General features: G+C 44.3%; 2 protein-coding genes across 4 annotated transcripts in view; one reads left to right on the top strand and one right to left on the bottom strand.

Moving 5' to 3' along the window:
- LOC121280872 (astrotactin-2-like) overlaps positions 1-16,954 on the bottom strand; it is a 1,734,361-nt gene that overhangs the window by 668,962 nt on the left and 1,048,445 nt on the right. The gene's annotated exons all lie outside the window — the stretch shown is intronic.
- trim32 (tripartite motif containing 32) lies at positions 12,560-16,823 on the top strand. The gene is made up of 2 exons (XM_041193195.1): positions 12,560-12,695; positions 14,267-16,823. The coding sequence occupies exon 2, from the start codon at positions 14,283-14,285 to the stop codon at positions 16,218-16,220; it is 1,938 nt and encodes a 645-aa protein (XP_041049129.1). The 5' UTR covers positions 12,560-12,695; positions 14,267-14,282; the 3' UTR covers positions 16,221-16,823.

Raw genomic sequence — 16,954 nt, 5'->3', positions numbered from 1 at the left:
AAACAGAAAGGTGCTTCGATTTGTTTTCCTTTTTACTAGCTTGACACCATTCAGGACAAAGCAGCCCACTTGATTGGCACCCCATCCACAAGCATTCATTCCCTCCACCACCCATGCACAGTAGCAGTCGTGTGTACCACCTCCAACATGGACTCACCAAGGCTCCTTGGACAGCAGTTCCAAACCCACAGCCACAACAATCTAGAAGGACAAGGGCAGTAAACACACATGGGAACACCACCACCTGGAAGTTCCTCTCCAGCCACTCGCCATCCTGACTTGGAAATGTATCACCATTTCTTTACTGTGGCTGGTTCAAAATCCTGGAATTCCCTCCCTAATAGCACTGTGGGTAACCTAAATCATATGGATTGCAGCAGTTCAAGAAGGCAACTCACCACCACCTTCTCAAGGGCAATTAGGGATGGGCAATAAATACTGGCCTAGCCAGCGAAGCCCACATCCCTTGAATGAATAAAAGTGATGGCATATTTCCCAACCCCCTCAGATTTTTGTGTGGTCCAATTTTTTTATTAATTTCCCCACAGAAAACCTGAGATAGGATGAATTCAAAGGGTTAGTTTATTTGCACGCTCTCAAAATGCAGGAGGCGGGTGCACAACGTTGCCTCCACACACAGACAATAAAGAGAGGGATGGAAAAAATAATTAATTACAGTACAGAGACCACAGAGCAAATATAAATTAGTTCACATGGGTTCCAGTGTCCAGAATTAAAGCCCAATTAGGTGTCCTTTCACAAAGGTCAGTGGGCTGAAAACCAATGCTGCATCATTCATTTTTCTGGCAGTGTTGACTTCACAAGATGACACAGGCATGCAGACATGAATCAGTCTTGTAGATGATGGTACAGAACTTCCAACAGAAGCAGTGTAGGTGGAGCCAGATGTCCAACCTGGGCAGAGCTCCTTTCTCTGTGTGGCTGTTTGTTAGATGTTAAAGAGCAAACTGAGATATGCAGCAATACAAGGCATCATTAACTTGTTCAACAAGCCAGAGGCTTAGGCCATGTGACATTATCTCTACACAAGGTCTTCAACAAAAGACCTAAAAACAGAAAATACTGGAAAAACTCAGGTCTGACAGCATCTGTGGGGAAAGAAACAGGGTTGATGTTTCGGGGTCATACAGACCCCAGGTCATACAGACTCAAAACGTCAACACTATTTCTCTCTCCACAGATGCTGTCAGACCTGCTGAGTTTTTCCAGTATTTTCTGTTCTTGTTTCAGATTTCCAGCATCCGCAGTATTTTGTTTTTATCTTAGTGCTTCAACAAAGGATGTTTATCCAGTGTCTGGGATTCGGCTAGGTCTCCAGGACTGCTAAACATCCCTGCCATTAAAAGGGACTAAAAGGGATGTCTTAGTAAACTTTCCGTCTCTGCTGGCAAGCCTGGGTTATTAAATAGAAAAGGCCTTCGACGTAGCTTCCTTTGAAGTTCGGCTGTGCAGTCCCCAGGTGATTGTTAGTAGCTTGCCAGAGATAACGAGGTGTGAGATTTCTGGAACTGCGAAGTGGCTTCTTTTGTTCTGGGGTCACAGACAAAAACTCAGAGGGCTGAATTTTTCCGTTGGCGAGAAGGTGGCGGGGCCCACTCACCGATGCGAAAATGACGCAGGATGATGTCGGGGGGAATCCCTGACGTCATCCCACCCCATTTAAATCGTCAGGAAGGCGGGGGCACAGCCAAATCAGCTGTCCGCCCGCCGACCTGTCAATGGCCAATTGAGGCCATTGACAGGATAATTAAAACAATTAAAGGCCCTGCCTGTCTAACCTTAAGGTTGGTGGGCAGGCCAGGAGCCCCAGAGCTTCTGAAAAAACATTAAACCTCATCCACCGGCGGGATGAGGTTTCATATCAGTTTTAAAAAAGTTTATTAAAGTTTTTGTGCAATTTATTAATATGTCCCATCTCGTGTGACATTGTCACATGAGGGGGACATGTTAATGATTTTTTTATTTTTCTATTTTTAATGTTTGAAAACCTTTCAGCGATCTCCCTGAGGCAGCACTCTGCGCATGCGTGAAAGAGCGCACTCTCGCATTTGAGGAATCCCCCCACCCACACAGGAAGCGCATAGCGCTTCCCAGCAGACGTCGCACTGGACCGGCCTTAATTGGCCCACGCACTTAAAATGGCGGCGGGACCCACTTCTCCGGTGGGGATCGGCTCCCCGCCCGTTGGAGATTGGGTCAGGCCTGCCCGCCCGACAGGCAAAAAATTCAGCCCAGAGGGTCAGTCATCTTAATTGTCTTTGTTCAGTCAAGGTCCAGTTTTAAATTAAGAAATAGGCACGAGGATATTTTTTTTAATAAAAATACACAGTGTGAGGGTCTGTTCCATCACAGGTGTCAAAGGTTTTTTTCTGGTGGAAGGTTGATGATGATAGGTTTAGAGGGGAGGGGATCAACACTTGAAAAGGGAGAACCATTTACAATATTGGCTAACATGGGAACCATGAGGGGAATTTGGGTGATCAACATTTTAGTGGGCATAGGATCAAGGGAACAGGAGGTGAGTCCCAAAGACAAGACGAGTTCAGAGACAGAATGAGCAAAGATAGGAAAGAAGCTAGAGAAAGGTGCAAACATAGGGCTAGGGCAGGGGGGAGCATTATAGAAAGCTTGGCCTGCTGGGCTAGAGGAAATAAGGGACGCAGCAGAGGTAGCTGATAGGATAGAATAAATTTTAGTGAAAAAGGAGTCAGTGAGCTCCCCACATTTATTGTTAGAGTTGAAGGTGGAGGAGAGAGGGGAGAGAGGTTTAGGAAGTTTTGTAGTTGAGAAAAGAAGTCAAGGATTATCTTTGCATTCCTGGATGATACTAGAATAGTGAGCAGTCTTAGCAGGTAAGAACAGGACCTGATGGTGCTTTAAGTTGTCCAGCCAGATCTGGCAGTGAATGACTAAAACAATTGTCCACCATATTCATGCAAGTCTGATTCCCTTGGACTCTGCGAGGCGGAATGACCAGAGTGAGAGAGAATAATGGTTTTATTGGGGATTAGGGTATAAAAGGTGCAGGTGAAGATGTGGTTGGACAAACATAAGATGCTAAATAACATATAAAATGCAGAAGGGGTAAAGAATGGAACTAAGTGGATTGCTTTTTCTGGCAGCCATCACAGGAGCAATGGGCTAAGTAGAATCAACTGCGCTGTAAACTTCTACGGGCAGGATTTTTTAGATGGCGGGGTTTCTTGCCCCACTACCCAAAGTCAGTGGGAAATGCATCCCTAATGAGCACAGCAGTCCCACAGCTCTGAAAAGCATTAATTGGCTAGAAAAGGGATTTCCAGCCCTCACTCCAGCAGAAGTCCCGCCTCAGGGAGCTGCCGGCCAATCTGATTGGCCAGCAGCTCTGTAGTCCCAGCAACACCAGTGGCCAGGACTGGGGATACATGCAGATTCTAAATACCAAAGTCCAGGACCAGGTAAGAGCCAAATTCTTATGGCGGGCAAGGGATGTGAGGCCCGAGAGCAGGGAGATTGGGAGAGGGGCTGTCGGGCTCTTGATGGAGAGGTCAGGGCAGAAGAAGCACCCGTGGCGGACAAACTTTAGGAAGGGAGCACCTGGGGTGGAATGGGGGCTCTTGAGGTAGGCTCATCCCAATCACTTCCTGCCGGAGGCCCAAGGAGGGTGAACTTTTAGCCTTCTCCCCATCCGTGAGCTCTTCCCGCCATCATCAAAATTGAGGCTGGATGAGGAGTGGCCCCTAAGTGGACAATAATTGACCACTTAAGGGTTTCAATTGGGGTGAGGGAGTCTGACCGCCCTCGGCCTTGCCACGTATGACTGTAGACAGGTCGGGAATGGGTGGGAGGGCAGTGGGAAAGCCACCCAAGGAATTTTTTCAGGCCCCCGACTGCAAACCTGCTGGTGGGGGAACTGTAAAATTCTACCCTATGATTCCGTAATGAGGTCAAGTTTGTTTAGTCATGAGTTTAAAAACTGCAGGCTTGTTTACTCATGCCCAAAATTTAGAATGACTTCTGTTGTGGCCAAGAGCTATGAGTAAATGACTCACCAGAATAGCAACAACTGCTGTTCACAATCTAGCTACTTGAGGGATATAAATAACTAACATTATAATTGCCTGATTATTAAGCAAGGGCCTCTCTGATTGTCAGAGGGCTAAATTCCTTTTCAGGCCCAAGAGAATTGTACAAGAATTATGCTTCTTACTTCCTGTCCAGTTTCCTGTTTTGGCGGATCTTTTCCATGTTGAGGTGGTGCAAGGGGGTCCAAGATATCAACTGTACAAATGACATTTGATCCAAAACTCAGTTCAAAAGTTATTGAAATAGGTTACAAAAGATTCAGCATGTTTTGTTCTTGTTTTGATATGGTTTATGTAGAATGTAATGTATTGTATTAGAGCTTTCGTCTTCTGCGTTTCAGCTTCAGTGTAATTGAGCTGTTTGCAAGTGCATTTGATTGTTGGTTGAGACCTGAATGCAATGGTCTGATAATGTAACATTCATCGTCTTTCAAAACACAAAGGTGTGTAGTAGTCCTTACTACAAAATGCTGAAATAAAAGCATAATTGTTTACTCTATGACAAGTTATCTATTTCACATTGTGCATAAGGTTGCAATAAAATGTGGCTTGAGCATTATTAAACTGTTCAAGTAACTGCAGTTCCGCAGTTAAGAATGGAAATCACACTGGTTATATACAAAGGCAACATTTTTACATACAATCACAAGGGATTAGATTAAAGGTGAGTAATTTTGTCTTTGGGTTATAATGTAAAATGGACAATATCGATTCAGATGTCCAAATATACATTAAGTCAATGGGAATAAAAATCGGGACTGAAGTACAATGGCGGTTGAATCAATGTCACCTCATCTTCACCCAAGGTCAAAGTTAACTATGCTTCTGAATATCTATCAAAACCCCAGCTAATCTTGAGCTATTCTACACTTTCCACATTGTCTGTACTGTGAATAGAAACACTTGAAAATTTAACTGAGGTTCAAGAACAAGCAAATACCTGAGAGAATGGCAACTAATGCCAATATCCTTTTCACATCACCATCTCTAAAACTGACCTTAGTGCCTCAGTGCTTGTGACGTCCTCAATCATGGATTTTATTTGATTTTCATTGACAATGCTTGATAAGATAACAATCAGCACAGAACCTTGCCACAAATTAAGGAAAACTAAAAAAATCACAGATCATGGAGGCTTGAATGGCAAAAACAACCCTCTTTCTAATTAAGACAAACCATTTTAATTACTTGTTTTTTAATATTGGGTTTTTAGTCTGTTATGACCACGTGGGGAGAGGTGAAATGACTCCCCGATTCTCCAACTCCAAATCTGACCATAACGGAGTTTTTTTAATGATTTTGGAGAGGATGTGCTTTGCCAATGCTGCAGGGGTCTCACTACTTACACCTTCAGATTGTAAAGAATTAGTCACTTTCTTAGGTAAAAAGAAGAACAAAACAAAAACAGAATTACCTGGAAAACCTCAGCAGGTCTGGCAGCATCAGCGGAGAAGAAAAGAATTGACGTTTCGAGTCCTCATGACCCTTCGACAGAACTTGAGTTCGAGTCCAAGAAAGAGTTGAAATATAAGCTGGTTTAAGGTGTGTGTGGGGGGGGCGGAGAGATAGAGAGACAGAGAGGTGGAGGGGGGGGGGGTGTGGTTGTAGGGACAAACAAGCAGTGATAGAAGCAGATCATCAAAAGATGTCAACAACAATAGTACAATAGAACACATAGGTGTTAAAGTTAAAGTTGGTGATATTATCTAAACGAATGTGCTAATTAAGAATGGATGGTAGGGCACTCAAGGTATAGCTCTAGTGGGGTTTTTTTCTATAATGGAAATAGGTGGGAAAAGGAAAATCTTTATAATTTATTGGAAAAAAATGGAAGGGGGAAACAGAAAGGGGGTGGGGATGGGGGAGGGAGCTCACGACCTAAAGTTGTTGAATTCAATATTCAGACCGGATGGCTGTAAAGTCCCTAGTCGGAAGATGAGGTGTTGTTCCTCCAGTTTGCGTTGGGCTTCACTGGAACAATGCAGCATGCCAAGGACAGACATGTGGGCAAGAGAGCAGGGTGGAGTGTTAAAATGGCAAGCGACAGGGAGGTTTGGGTCATTCTTGCGGACAGACCGCAGGTGTTCTGCAAAGCGGTCGCCCAATTTACGTTTGGTCTCTCCAATGTAGAGGAGACCACATTGGGAGCAACGAATGCAGTAGACTAAGTTGGGGGAAATGCAAGTGAAATGCTGCTTCACTTGAAAGGAGAGTTTGGGTCCTTGGACGATGAGGAGAGAGGAAGTGAAGGGGCAGGTGTTGCATCTTTTGCGTGGGCATGGGGTGGTGCCATAGGAGGGGGTTGAGGAGTAGGGGGTGATGGAGGAGTGGACCAGGGTGTCCCGGAGGGAGCGATCCCTATGGAATGCCGATAAGGGGGGTGAAGGGAAGATGTGTTTGGTGGTGGCATCATGCTGGAGTTGGCGGAAATGGCGGAGGATGATCCTTTGAATGCGGAGGCTGGTGGGGTGATAAGTGAGGACAAGGGGGACCCTATCATGTTTCTGGGAGGGAAGAGAAGGCATGAGGGCGGATACGCGGGAGATGGGCCGGACACGGTTGAGGGCCCTGTCAACGACTGTGGGTGGAAAACCTCGGTTAAGGAAGAAGGAGGACATGTCAGAGGAACTGTTTTTGAAGGTAGCATCATCGGAACAGATGCGATGGAGGCGAAGGAACTGAGAGAATGGGTTGGAGTCCTTACAGGAAGCGTGGTGTGAGGAGCTGTAGTCGAGATAGCTGTGGGAGTCGGTGGGTTTGTAATGGATATTGGTGGACAGTCTATCGCCAGAGATTGAGACAGAGAGGTCAAGGAAGGGGAGGGAAGTGTCAGAGATGGACCACGTGAAAATGATGGAGGGGTGGAGATTGGAAGCAAAATTAATAAATTTTTCCAAGTCCCGACGAGAGCATGAAGCGGCACCGAAGTAATCATCGATGTACCGGAGAAAGAGTTGTGGAAGGGGGCCGGAGTAGGACTGCAACAAGGAATGTTCCACATACCCCATAAAGAGACAGGCATAGCTGGGGCCCATGCGGGTACCCATAACCACACCTTTTAATTGGAGGAAGCGAGAGGAGTTGAAGGAGAAATTGTTCAGTGTGAGAACAAGTTCAGCCAGACGGAGAAGAGTAGTGGTGGATGGGGATTGTTCGGGCCTCTGTTCGAGGAAGAAGCTAAGGGCCCTCAGACCATCCTGGTGGGGAATGGAGGTGTAGAGGGATTGGACGTCCATGGTGAAGAGGAAGCGGTTGGGGCCAGGGAACTGGAAATTGTTGATGTGACGTAAGGTGTCAGAGGAATCACGGATGTAGGTGGGAAGGGACTGGACAAGGGGAGAGAGAAGGGAGTCAAGATAACGAGAAATGAGTTCTGTGGGGCAGGAGCAAGCTGAGACGATCGGTCTACCGGGGCAGTTCTGTTTGTGGATTTTGGGTAGGAGATAGGAGCGGGCCGTCCGAGGTTGGGCGACTATCAGGTTGGAAGCTGTGGGAGGGAGATCCCCAGAGGAGATGAGGTCAGTGACAGTCCTGGAAACAATGGCTTGATGTTCAGTGGTGGGGTCATGGTCCAGGGAGAGGTAGGAGGAAGTGTCTGCGAGTTGACGCTCAGCCTCCGCGAGGTAGAGGTCAGTGCGCCAGACAACAACAGCACCACCCTTGTCAGCGGGTTTGATGACAATGTCAGGGTTGGACCTGAGAGAATGGAGTGCAGTAAGTTCAGAGAGAGACAGGTTAGAATGGGTGAGAGGAGCAGAGAAATTGAGACGACTAATGTCGCGCCGACAGTTCTCAATGACAAGATCGAGAGAAGGTAAGAATCCAGAGGGAGGGGTCCAGGTGGAGGGAGAATATTGGAGATGGGTAAAAGGATCCGTTGAACTGGGAGAGGACTCCTGCCCAAAGAAGTGAGCCCGGAGACGAAGACGGCGGAAGAAGAGTTCAGTATCATGCCGAGCCCGAAATTCATTGAGGTGAGGGCGTAAGGGTATGAAACTAAGTCCTTTGCTGAGCACTGAACGTTCAGCATCGGAGAGGGGAAGGTCAGGGGGTATAGTGAATACTCGGCTGGGGTTGGGATTGGAAGAAAGGGTGGGGACGGAGGGACAGGCAGGGGTGGAGGGTCCTAGATGGGTGTTGGTGTCGATGAGTTGTTGGAGCTTGCGTTCCTTAGCACTTGAGAGAAAGAGAAAAAGTTTAAGCTGCCAGACCTGCTGAGTTTTTCCAGGTAATTCTGTTTTTGTTTTGGATTTCCAACATCCGCAGTTTTTTTGTTTTTATAAAAAGAAGAACAAGTTTATTGAAACTTTTTCCTGAAATAAAGAAAACTAGGAAAATCACAACTACTATTCATGCATCACACATATTCACCTGGGCCCACACACGTGCTCGTGTAGTTGACAGGATAAGAGACTAGGCTTAAGGATTTCATAGGGATCATGAAGAAGATAAAACAAGGGCATATACAGTTAGCTGTTCTTTGGTTGGTCTCAATGCTATGATTCCATGTTGTGGCCATTTCGTTCAGCTGTCTGCCTGGGTGAAGTTGTAAGGAGCAGATGTCCATGTTTTATTCCCAAAAGATCTCGGCTTGCATCCTCTACTCAGGATGGTCACTTTGCAAATCCGAGCACAATAATTCCAAGAGAGAGATGGCAAACCGCTTCAACCACCTGTTTCGGTACAGCATGGTCTTGGTCTCTCTCCTGTTGGTAAACAATCCTTAAAGTTCCCTGCTAGCTGCAGATTCCAGAGAAATTCTATTAGTCCAAAACTGCTGCAGTCATTGCTTTTGAAGAGGCAATTGCATTTTGATGTCTCACCTCAGAAACATTTGCAAAGTTTCAGGATAGTGTAAAGCTAACAGGAAATGGGGTCTTTCATGCTCCCCAGGGAAATGAATGAGTTTCTTTTCCATCCCACTTGTTGGAACGCAAGCTGTTTCAGTTGTTTTTTTTTTAAATTCCGCCAGAAAATTAAAATTAGAAGTCATACCTTTAAAAGAAGGCATATCCTTGGAACAAATCATATTAAGGAACTCATTATAAAGCTTCAACCCTAAGTACTTAACAATTAATTAAAAAGAAATAAAACCTGATCTAAACTTCATCAGAAATATTAACACATTCAGGCAAATAACGGGAATCAATGGTAACTTTGTAATTTACCTAATATGACTATGTGCTGACCTCTTTATTCTGACCCGAGACAAAGTATTAAAGTTTTTATTAGTGGATCAGAAAACAAGCGATTAGCAATTTTCCATTACCTCAATGATAATGCATTAAGAGCTAGTATTCTCAACATACTACAATTTTATTCACTTTGTTATCACAAGAATAAGGCTCCAACTGGTCTCGACACAAGCTTTATCGGCATCATGCAGCATCGTCACATTTAGTTATCAGATCTGGGCCACTCCCTTACTGAACTACAATTGATATCTGATATTGCATAGCCCATCCACAGTTTACTCCTGTTCTTTTTGTGGTGCCAATGATTTAATGTTAATTAGGAACACAAAGAGTCAACAAAACTTGTAGCTTTTTAATAGATCAACTATTATTCTGCTTCTACACCAAATACTTCAATTCCTTCTCTCTCAAAAAACAATCAAATTGCCTCTTGAATTCAGTTATACCAGGTAGTTCAAAGGCCTTCCTTGGAAATTATTCTGCAAACTTAATAAACTGGAATTTGTGGTCAGTGGTGAATGAACAGCACCAGCTGATCCTTGCTATGGTACAGGTTTGCTATGGAGTTTTGGACAGGAGCTTGCTGTGATTAAAATGCCACTTCAGCATGGCACCCTCTACAGAAGACCTTGGAACTCTGTGAACAGGGCAAGGAACAGCGTGGGCTGGATTTTCATTTTGGAAGTGAGTATCGGAAATCGAGAGATTTCCCGATGTCACAATCCTGTGCCCAAAGGTGTTGGGGACAGGATGATGTTGGGCCTGCCAGCTCTGCAGCAGGCTTGAGATGGAGACAAAGGTGGGCCAATGACAACGTGAATAGGTTAAAAAGACCCGCTTCTGTTCGCTGGGACACTGGCCCATTTCTGGAGATGATTGGAAGACCATTTAAAAAACCGTAATAATCTCAACAACACATAAATCTGTCACAATAACAAACCTCACATTTCCCTTGTCAACAATTCCTACTGAGCAGAATCCATTAATGAGATTGGAACTCAGCCAAGCATTAAAATGAGATTCCACTGAATGACCGCGTAAATAACCCTTGCTGCGCTGGATCCATTAATGGGTTTGGAATTCAGCCAAGCATTCATAATGAGATTCCATTGGAAAATCGTGTCAACAAAACCTCCTGAGCTTAAAACATTAAAGCCTTTGAACATAGCCAGAAGCTCAGCCATCTGTCAAAGCTTTGAAATATCCAAACAGATGACTGAGCGGAACTTCAAAGATACTGAACGTTCAGCCATGGTCAAAGTTTTGAAGTAGCCAAACAGGTAAATGTGCTCAATTTCAAGGAAAACATGAAAGCAAAGGGGGTATTTCACATAATCAAATCTGAATTTCACTATTATGCAATGCCGAATAGCACTTTATCCAGAGGACAATGTTCTCTAAGACATCTGATAACTGTTCAACTTTCACAATGCTATTCATTGCCAGGTGTCAGAGCTGACAACCTAGCAACACATTATTTAATGATCACTCATCTTTTAAAAAAATAAATAATTTATGATACGGCATTCCTTTATGAAATGTGAAGTTGGAAAGACCTTTTGAATCTACCTTTCATACGGTTCTGAACTCCAAACTATGGTTCCCCAATGAGTCACAATACATCTACGCTGGTGTGAAACACGCCGCCTCCCACAGCTGGCCCGAATTGTGGAAATTGTGGAAATCTGAAATGGCCACTTCTGCAATGGGGCTAGTAACCTTGGGACATTAGCATGGGGGCTTGTGAAACCTCTATTATCCCACGCCGCTGAAAATTGCCGATGATGGAAATGCGGGCAAGAATCCTGGAATTAGATCCTACTTGTCATTTTTAAATCCTGCCCAACATACTTCGGCCCTGTATCAGGAACAGAAAAATCTGGCCCTGTGCCATCTTATCCCATCAAATTGAAAAACTGTTAATGAGGCATGTGGTATCTATAAACTAGGAAACATAGTTAATTCAATGTCAAATCATGCATAGCAAGTGAAATAAAGAGAGGGAAAGTAGGCTGGATTCATAGAGTTAATAGATACAAAAATAAATAATGAAATAATTTACTTTTATTTTTCAGTATCTCCAACAATAGTAAAAAAAATGAAGAAATGAGATTCCATACTTCTAAATGGAAATTTTTAGCATGAGCGGTTGATTGGCAGCAATTAAGATTTGTCACACAGTTAAAAATTTATTTGCACTAGAATGGAGAAGCCCTGACTTCCCTTATTAATACATTGTTTTTATTTGTGCTGTCTAATATTTGAACCTGTTGCCATAACAAGTTTTCTTCGATTATTTTGTGAATTCCCTTTATCATTTTGAAAAATTCAATAAAATCACATCAAACTTTTTTCTCTCCTAAAAAAGGCCAAACTGCCTTATGTATTTCTCATCGACAGATGACAGCATCTAAAATAACATCAGGTCCCACATTTACACTGAGGACAGGCAGTTCTCCACCATTGACACCTCCCTAGATCCCTTGCCTGTCTCTAAATTGCCAGACTGCTGGTCCAACATCCAGGACTGGATGAGCAGAAATTTCCTCCATGTATTGGGAAGACCGGCACCGAACAATGTTCTGTGTAACCCGCAAAGCAACTTAAAAGTCCCCTTGCATGGTGTGCACAAGTCTGTCCCTTTAAATTTCAAGGGTAACTAAGCCTACATTTCAAGAAGTACTCCATTGGTTGAATTGTTGATTGGAATATATAATTAAAGAGCTTTGGGATGTCCAGTGGTTGTGAAATGCATTAAATCAATGGAAGCCTTTCTATTTTTCAAGCAAAGCTTAATGCAAATAATGTGATGCACTTTGCAACGTAGTTTTGCAGAACTGACCTTTAAAGTATTCAGTCTCTTTCTGTAGCTCTGGTAATCACATGAATAATGTTAATGCCACAGCTGCATCCCTGCTATGACGTTAGGGATGAAGTCAAGGAGCTTGGCAGAACAATGTTTAGTTGTGAGAATGCACCTTCAAAAGCTTGAATTACATTTATTTTATATATATAAATACGTGCAAGTAAATATAATGACACTAAATAATGCACACAAACCTACTAAACAAAAAGCTATGTTCCTCCTAAACTTTTACCTATGGCGTTAAAGTGACATGGTACAACTCACAACCACTGCGCACGCGCGAACCCTTCCTTGGCGGGGGGGCTGGATTCCAAAGCCGGTGGTTTGATTGACAACACGAAGAACCCAATCAAGCGAACTTCCGCTCCCAGCGCTGGTAACCAATCACCGGCCGACCAGAGGGCGGGGCAACTGGGGGCAAGAGACGTCAGAATCGGGCCTCGAAGGTGCTGGCGAGTCGAAAGCGGCCGGCGGTGGCGGTGGGTTCCCGGGCAGGTGATTGGCGGAGTGCGCGCGCACCGGTGTCAAGTCCGTCTCCCCTCCCAGCAGGTGAGTGACAGAGCGCGCCCCCGGGCAGGTGAGTGATGGACAAGTGACAGGTGAGTGCCGCACTGCAGCGTCCGCACCGGTGCTTCCCCAACAAGTCCACCGGAATCGCATTATCAGTGACGGACGCAAGCTAGGGGCCTGTCAGTCTGCAGCAGGCCAATGCGTTCCTGCACCAAACGAGGCCTGAAGGCTACAGTCGCCTTGCCGAGTCTGCAATAATTTATCAGTCATTAACCACCCCCCACCGAAGCTGAATTGCCTGCACCCATTCTGCATTCAAGCGCCAGTATTCTGACATTTGAGATGAGGGGGTGGGAGTTGTTTGGTATTCAGTTGTTTCCTGAGGCCTGATTCGTCCTCTTGTTTGGGATTTACTTGCAGAATCGACTGGGCATGCAGTGTCCTCAAATCTCAAACACTCCCCCCACTCTTCCTGGGGTCATTGCAATACAATACTGCACATGGTACCTTGTTCGAGCCACACATAGTTAAAATGACTGCTGAGTGATCTAAAAACAATAAAATGGGCTGCATGCAGTACAGTTTTAATTTTGGTAACAAGCCAGTGTTTTGGAGTCTGTATGGAGGAGGGAAATGACAGGAAGGAATAGTTGGAATATTTTACATTTGTAAAAGTGTATTGCTAGTTGGTGAGGTACTGATTGATGTGAAGATGTTTGAGGATCTTAACAGATATTCTTCACAAGGACTTTCTCTGAACCAATTCTAATTGATGTTTCTGGAGTTCAAGAGATTTCGGAAACCTGACTCAGAAGCGAGTAGCTGTTGCAGGGAACATTAGAAGCAATTCTGAGATGTGGGAAGGAAATGAACATAACCCCCAAAATTTGGAGAAGGACATATAGCTCTCACTCTCTTTCTGCTCCAACTCAGATTGTAAAATTCTTTATATAGATCCTAAAAGTCCTGTTTCAAATATCTGATGTGTAATCATGTAGCATAGGTTCAAGGAATTGTTGATTAGTTTGCATAAAAGGTAATTAACATCCATGCATTTGGAAGTGGAATTTCCTGAGTAGTGCTTCCTGATATAAGCAACGCTTTTCTGGGTGGGTTGTCAATATCAAAGTTTTGAAGCCAAATTAATAGTTGCTTTATAAAAGTACTGACTACCCTTTTTCAAAGGAAGGAATATTTCTCCTGATAGTGCTAACCTGACCTGACAAGTAGCGATAATGGGAGCCTCCCCAAGTTCAAAACTGCAGCTGTACATGTACATTAGCTTTACTTTTTCTCTTTATTGATCATTCTGGAAAGCCACTAAAGGTCACATTATAAATTTGGCTGTGTAGTGGTGGAAAAACTGACATTTGTACATTGTTTCTGTTGGTGGTGTTCTTTATACTTTCCTGTATTTCTCAAGTTCCTTTGAGAGCATAGATGAACCAATGTTCACTTTCTCTTCTGTATAATTATTGTGTCATATAAACTTGTGTTGAAATGGTGTTCATACTAACTGGCTGAGAAAGGTGGCGCCCTTCAGAAAGATGGAAATAAATGATCAACGCACGAGTCTTATTTACAGATCCCTTTGCTCTTTTTGATATTAGGTGACCAGCTGTGGCTATGGCAACTAGCCTGGATGCAGACATTGTCCGTGAAGTACTGGAATGTCCCATCTGTATGGAGACCTTCAACCAAACTGTAATAAGGCCCAAACTCCTGCAGTGTGGACACACCATCTGCAAACAGTGTTTGGAAAAGCTCATAGCAGACAGTATAAACGGAGTACGCTGTCCCTTTTGCAGCAAAATAACCAGGATGAACAATCTGTCACAATTGTCGGACAATCTTACAGTTTTAAAAATCATTGACTCGGCCTCTCTGAGTGAAGCAATGTGTACGGTCATGTGCAAAGTTTGCCGGAAGAGGCTGCCTCGAAACTTCTGTGAGAACTGCTGCCTGGTCCTTTGTGAGGCCTGCAAGACTGATTGTCATCAAGTGCAAGGACACACCGTTGTTACAATTCGCGCTGCAGCTGAACAGCGGCGGAAGGAAGTTGGGATTAAGCTTGCCAAGCTACGGGAAATGATGGTGGACATGCAGCGCAAGAAGACAGCTGTGGACAGTGTAGCAAAAAACATGCAGACAAGATACAAAGCAATCCATCAAGATTACTGTCGGGCCGAGCGGAGAATCCAGGAGGAGCTGGCCAAATCCCGCAGGGTTTTCACGTTGGCAGTGTCGGAAGTTGAAAAGATGAACAATCAGATACTGGAAGAGCATGCTTACCTGATCAATATTGCAGAGGTGCAGATTGTGTCACGGTGTGATTACCTCAGCACCAAAATCAAACAGGCAGACACAGCTCTTCTTGAAGAAGCCATTGACGAGGAAGACCCTGACTTGACCAACAACTTGCCTACCCATTTAACACTTCAACAGATAGAACTGGTTAAAGGAGAGCACCTGGAGCCAACTGAGGTTGGACAGCTCGAGACCAGGCCCTATACTGTTCCCATTGAAGAGACACTTATGGAGACGTTTACTGCCACTGAGTTAACACAGGAGGCAGACTCATCCAAAGAAACAGCCAGCTTCCTCCTACCATCATCTCCTCCAAAAAGCAGGGTACCTGAAAGCATGGCCTCTGGGCCCCCTAACTGTCAACTGTTGAAGAAAATTGGTTCCCATGGGAACTTGCCTGGGATGTTTCATCTCCCAGTGAGCCTGTGCGTGACAGTACAAGGGGAAGTGCTAGTGGCAGATCGGGGAAATTTCCGCATCCAGCTCTTCAATCGGAAAGGTTTCATGAAGGAGATTAGAAGAAGCCCAAATAGTATTGACAATTTTGTTCTCAGTTTCCTTGGTGCTGAGCTCCCAAACCTGATACCGCTTTCTGTGGCAGTCAACAGTATTGGTTTAATTGGTGTCACTGACAACTACGACAACTCTGTTAAGGTTTACACCACTACAGGGCAATGTGTTGCATGTCACAAGAACCAGCTGACAAAGCCCTGGGGCATCGCAGCAATGCCTTCTGGACAGTTTGTGGTGACAGACGTAGAAGGTGGGAAGCTGTGGTGTCTAACTGTGGACCGTAATGTCGGCGTTGTAAACTATTCCCGGCTGTGCAGTGCAGTGAGGCCCAAGTTTGTGACTTGTGATGTCAATGGCAGTGTCTATTTCACTCAAGGCCTGGGCCTGAACCTGGAGAACAGTCAGAATGAGCATCACCTGGAAGGTGGCTTCTCCATTGGCTCTGTCAGTCCAGAAGGACAGCTCAGTCGTCAGTACAGCCACTTCTTTGCTGAGAATGAAGACTTCCGGTGCATCGCAGGGATGTGCGTCGACACCACTGGGAACCTGATTGTTGCGGACAGTGGGCGCAAGGAAATCCTTCTCTTTCCCAAAGAGGGTGGATTTGTCAGTCTGATACGAGAAGGATTAGTGTGCCCAGTAGGGGTAGCTGTCTCACCCAAGGGTCAGCTTCTGGTGTTGGACTGCTGGGATCACTGCATTAAAATCTACAACTATCACTCAAGGAGGCATGTAACAAATTGATTTTTAAATAACGTGACAGGACAAACCTGCATCGTTCTCCACTTTTTTTTTTGCCTGGGGACAATAAGCAAGCCCTGCATCCTTCCCACCAGCACAACAATCAGCTTTATTTAGTCTCCATCCCTGTGAAATGTTGCAAATTTCACTTTGTGGGTAAAATCAGTAATTAACGTCAAACTCCTAATTTAACTGTACTGCATGTTGCAAAGCTTAGTTAAATAGACCACTGTGGTTGGTGTTGTATGGCTGCACATGGTTGGATCATTTGGTTTGCAGTCTGGTACTTTTGTGAAGTTACCTTACTTTATAATGAGTACCACGTTTAATAAAAGTGTTTCAGAAAATAAAACTTGGATTTTATGCAACCTAATAGACCTTTTTTTCTAAAATATCAAGAATATACACTCTAATCTCTCCAGCCTGGAAAGCTTGGGCCCAAGTCATTTCTGGATTTTGGAATTTTCTGGATTGTGAAATGTTGTTGGAATGCCTAACCACAAGTGTGTGAACTGGAAAACAATGTAGATATAAATATTTACCTGAAATGTAAAACTGTGATAAAACATTATCAAGCAGTAATAAAAATGGTTTTACTTCCCAAAATTCTGTCCCCACAGTATGGAGGAATTAAATGTTAATTACCTTTACTGAGTCTATGCCTTCTCAGTCAGGTGGTGAGTCTGAGAGTTGCTTGGGGCAGCTCAAAAAATTTCCAGACAATTGGTGTCTGTGAA

The sequence above is a fragment of the Carcharodon carcharias genome, chromosome 8 (assembly GCF_017639515.1).
Source record: "Carcharodon carcharias isolate sCarCar2 chromosome 8, sCarCar2.pri, whole genome shotgun sequence".
Taxonomy (NCBI): domain Eukaryota; kingdom Metazoa; phylum Chordata; class Chondrichthyes; order Lamniformes; family Lamnidae; genus Carcharodon; species Carcharodon carcharias.
The sequence above is the reverse complement of the archived record's forward strand: the minus strand, read 5'-3'. Positions and strand labels throughout refer to the sequence as shown.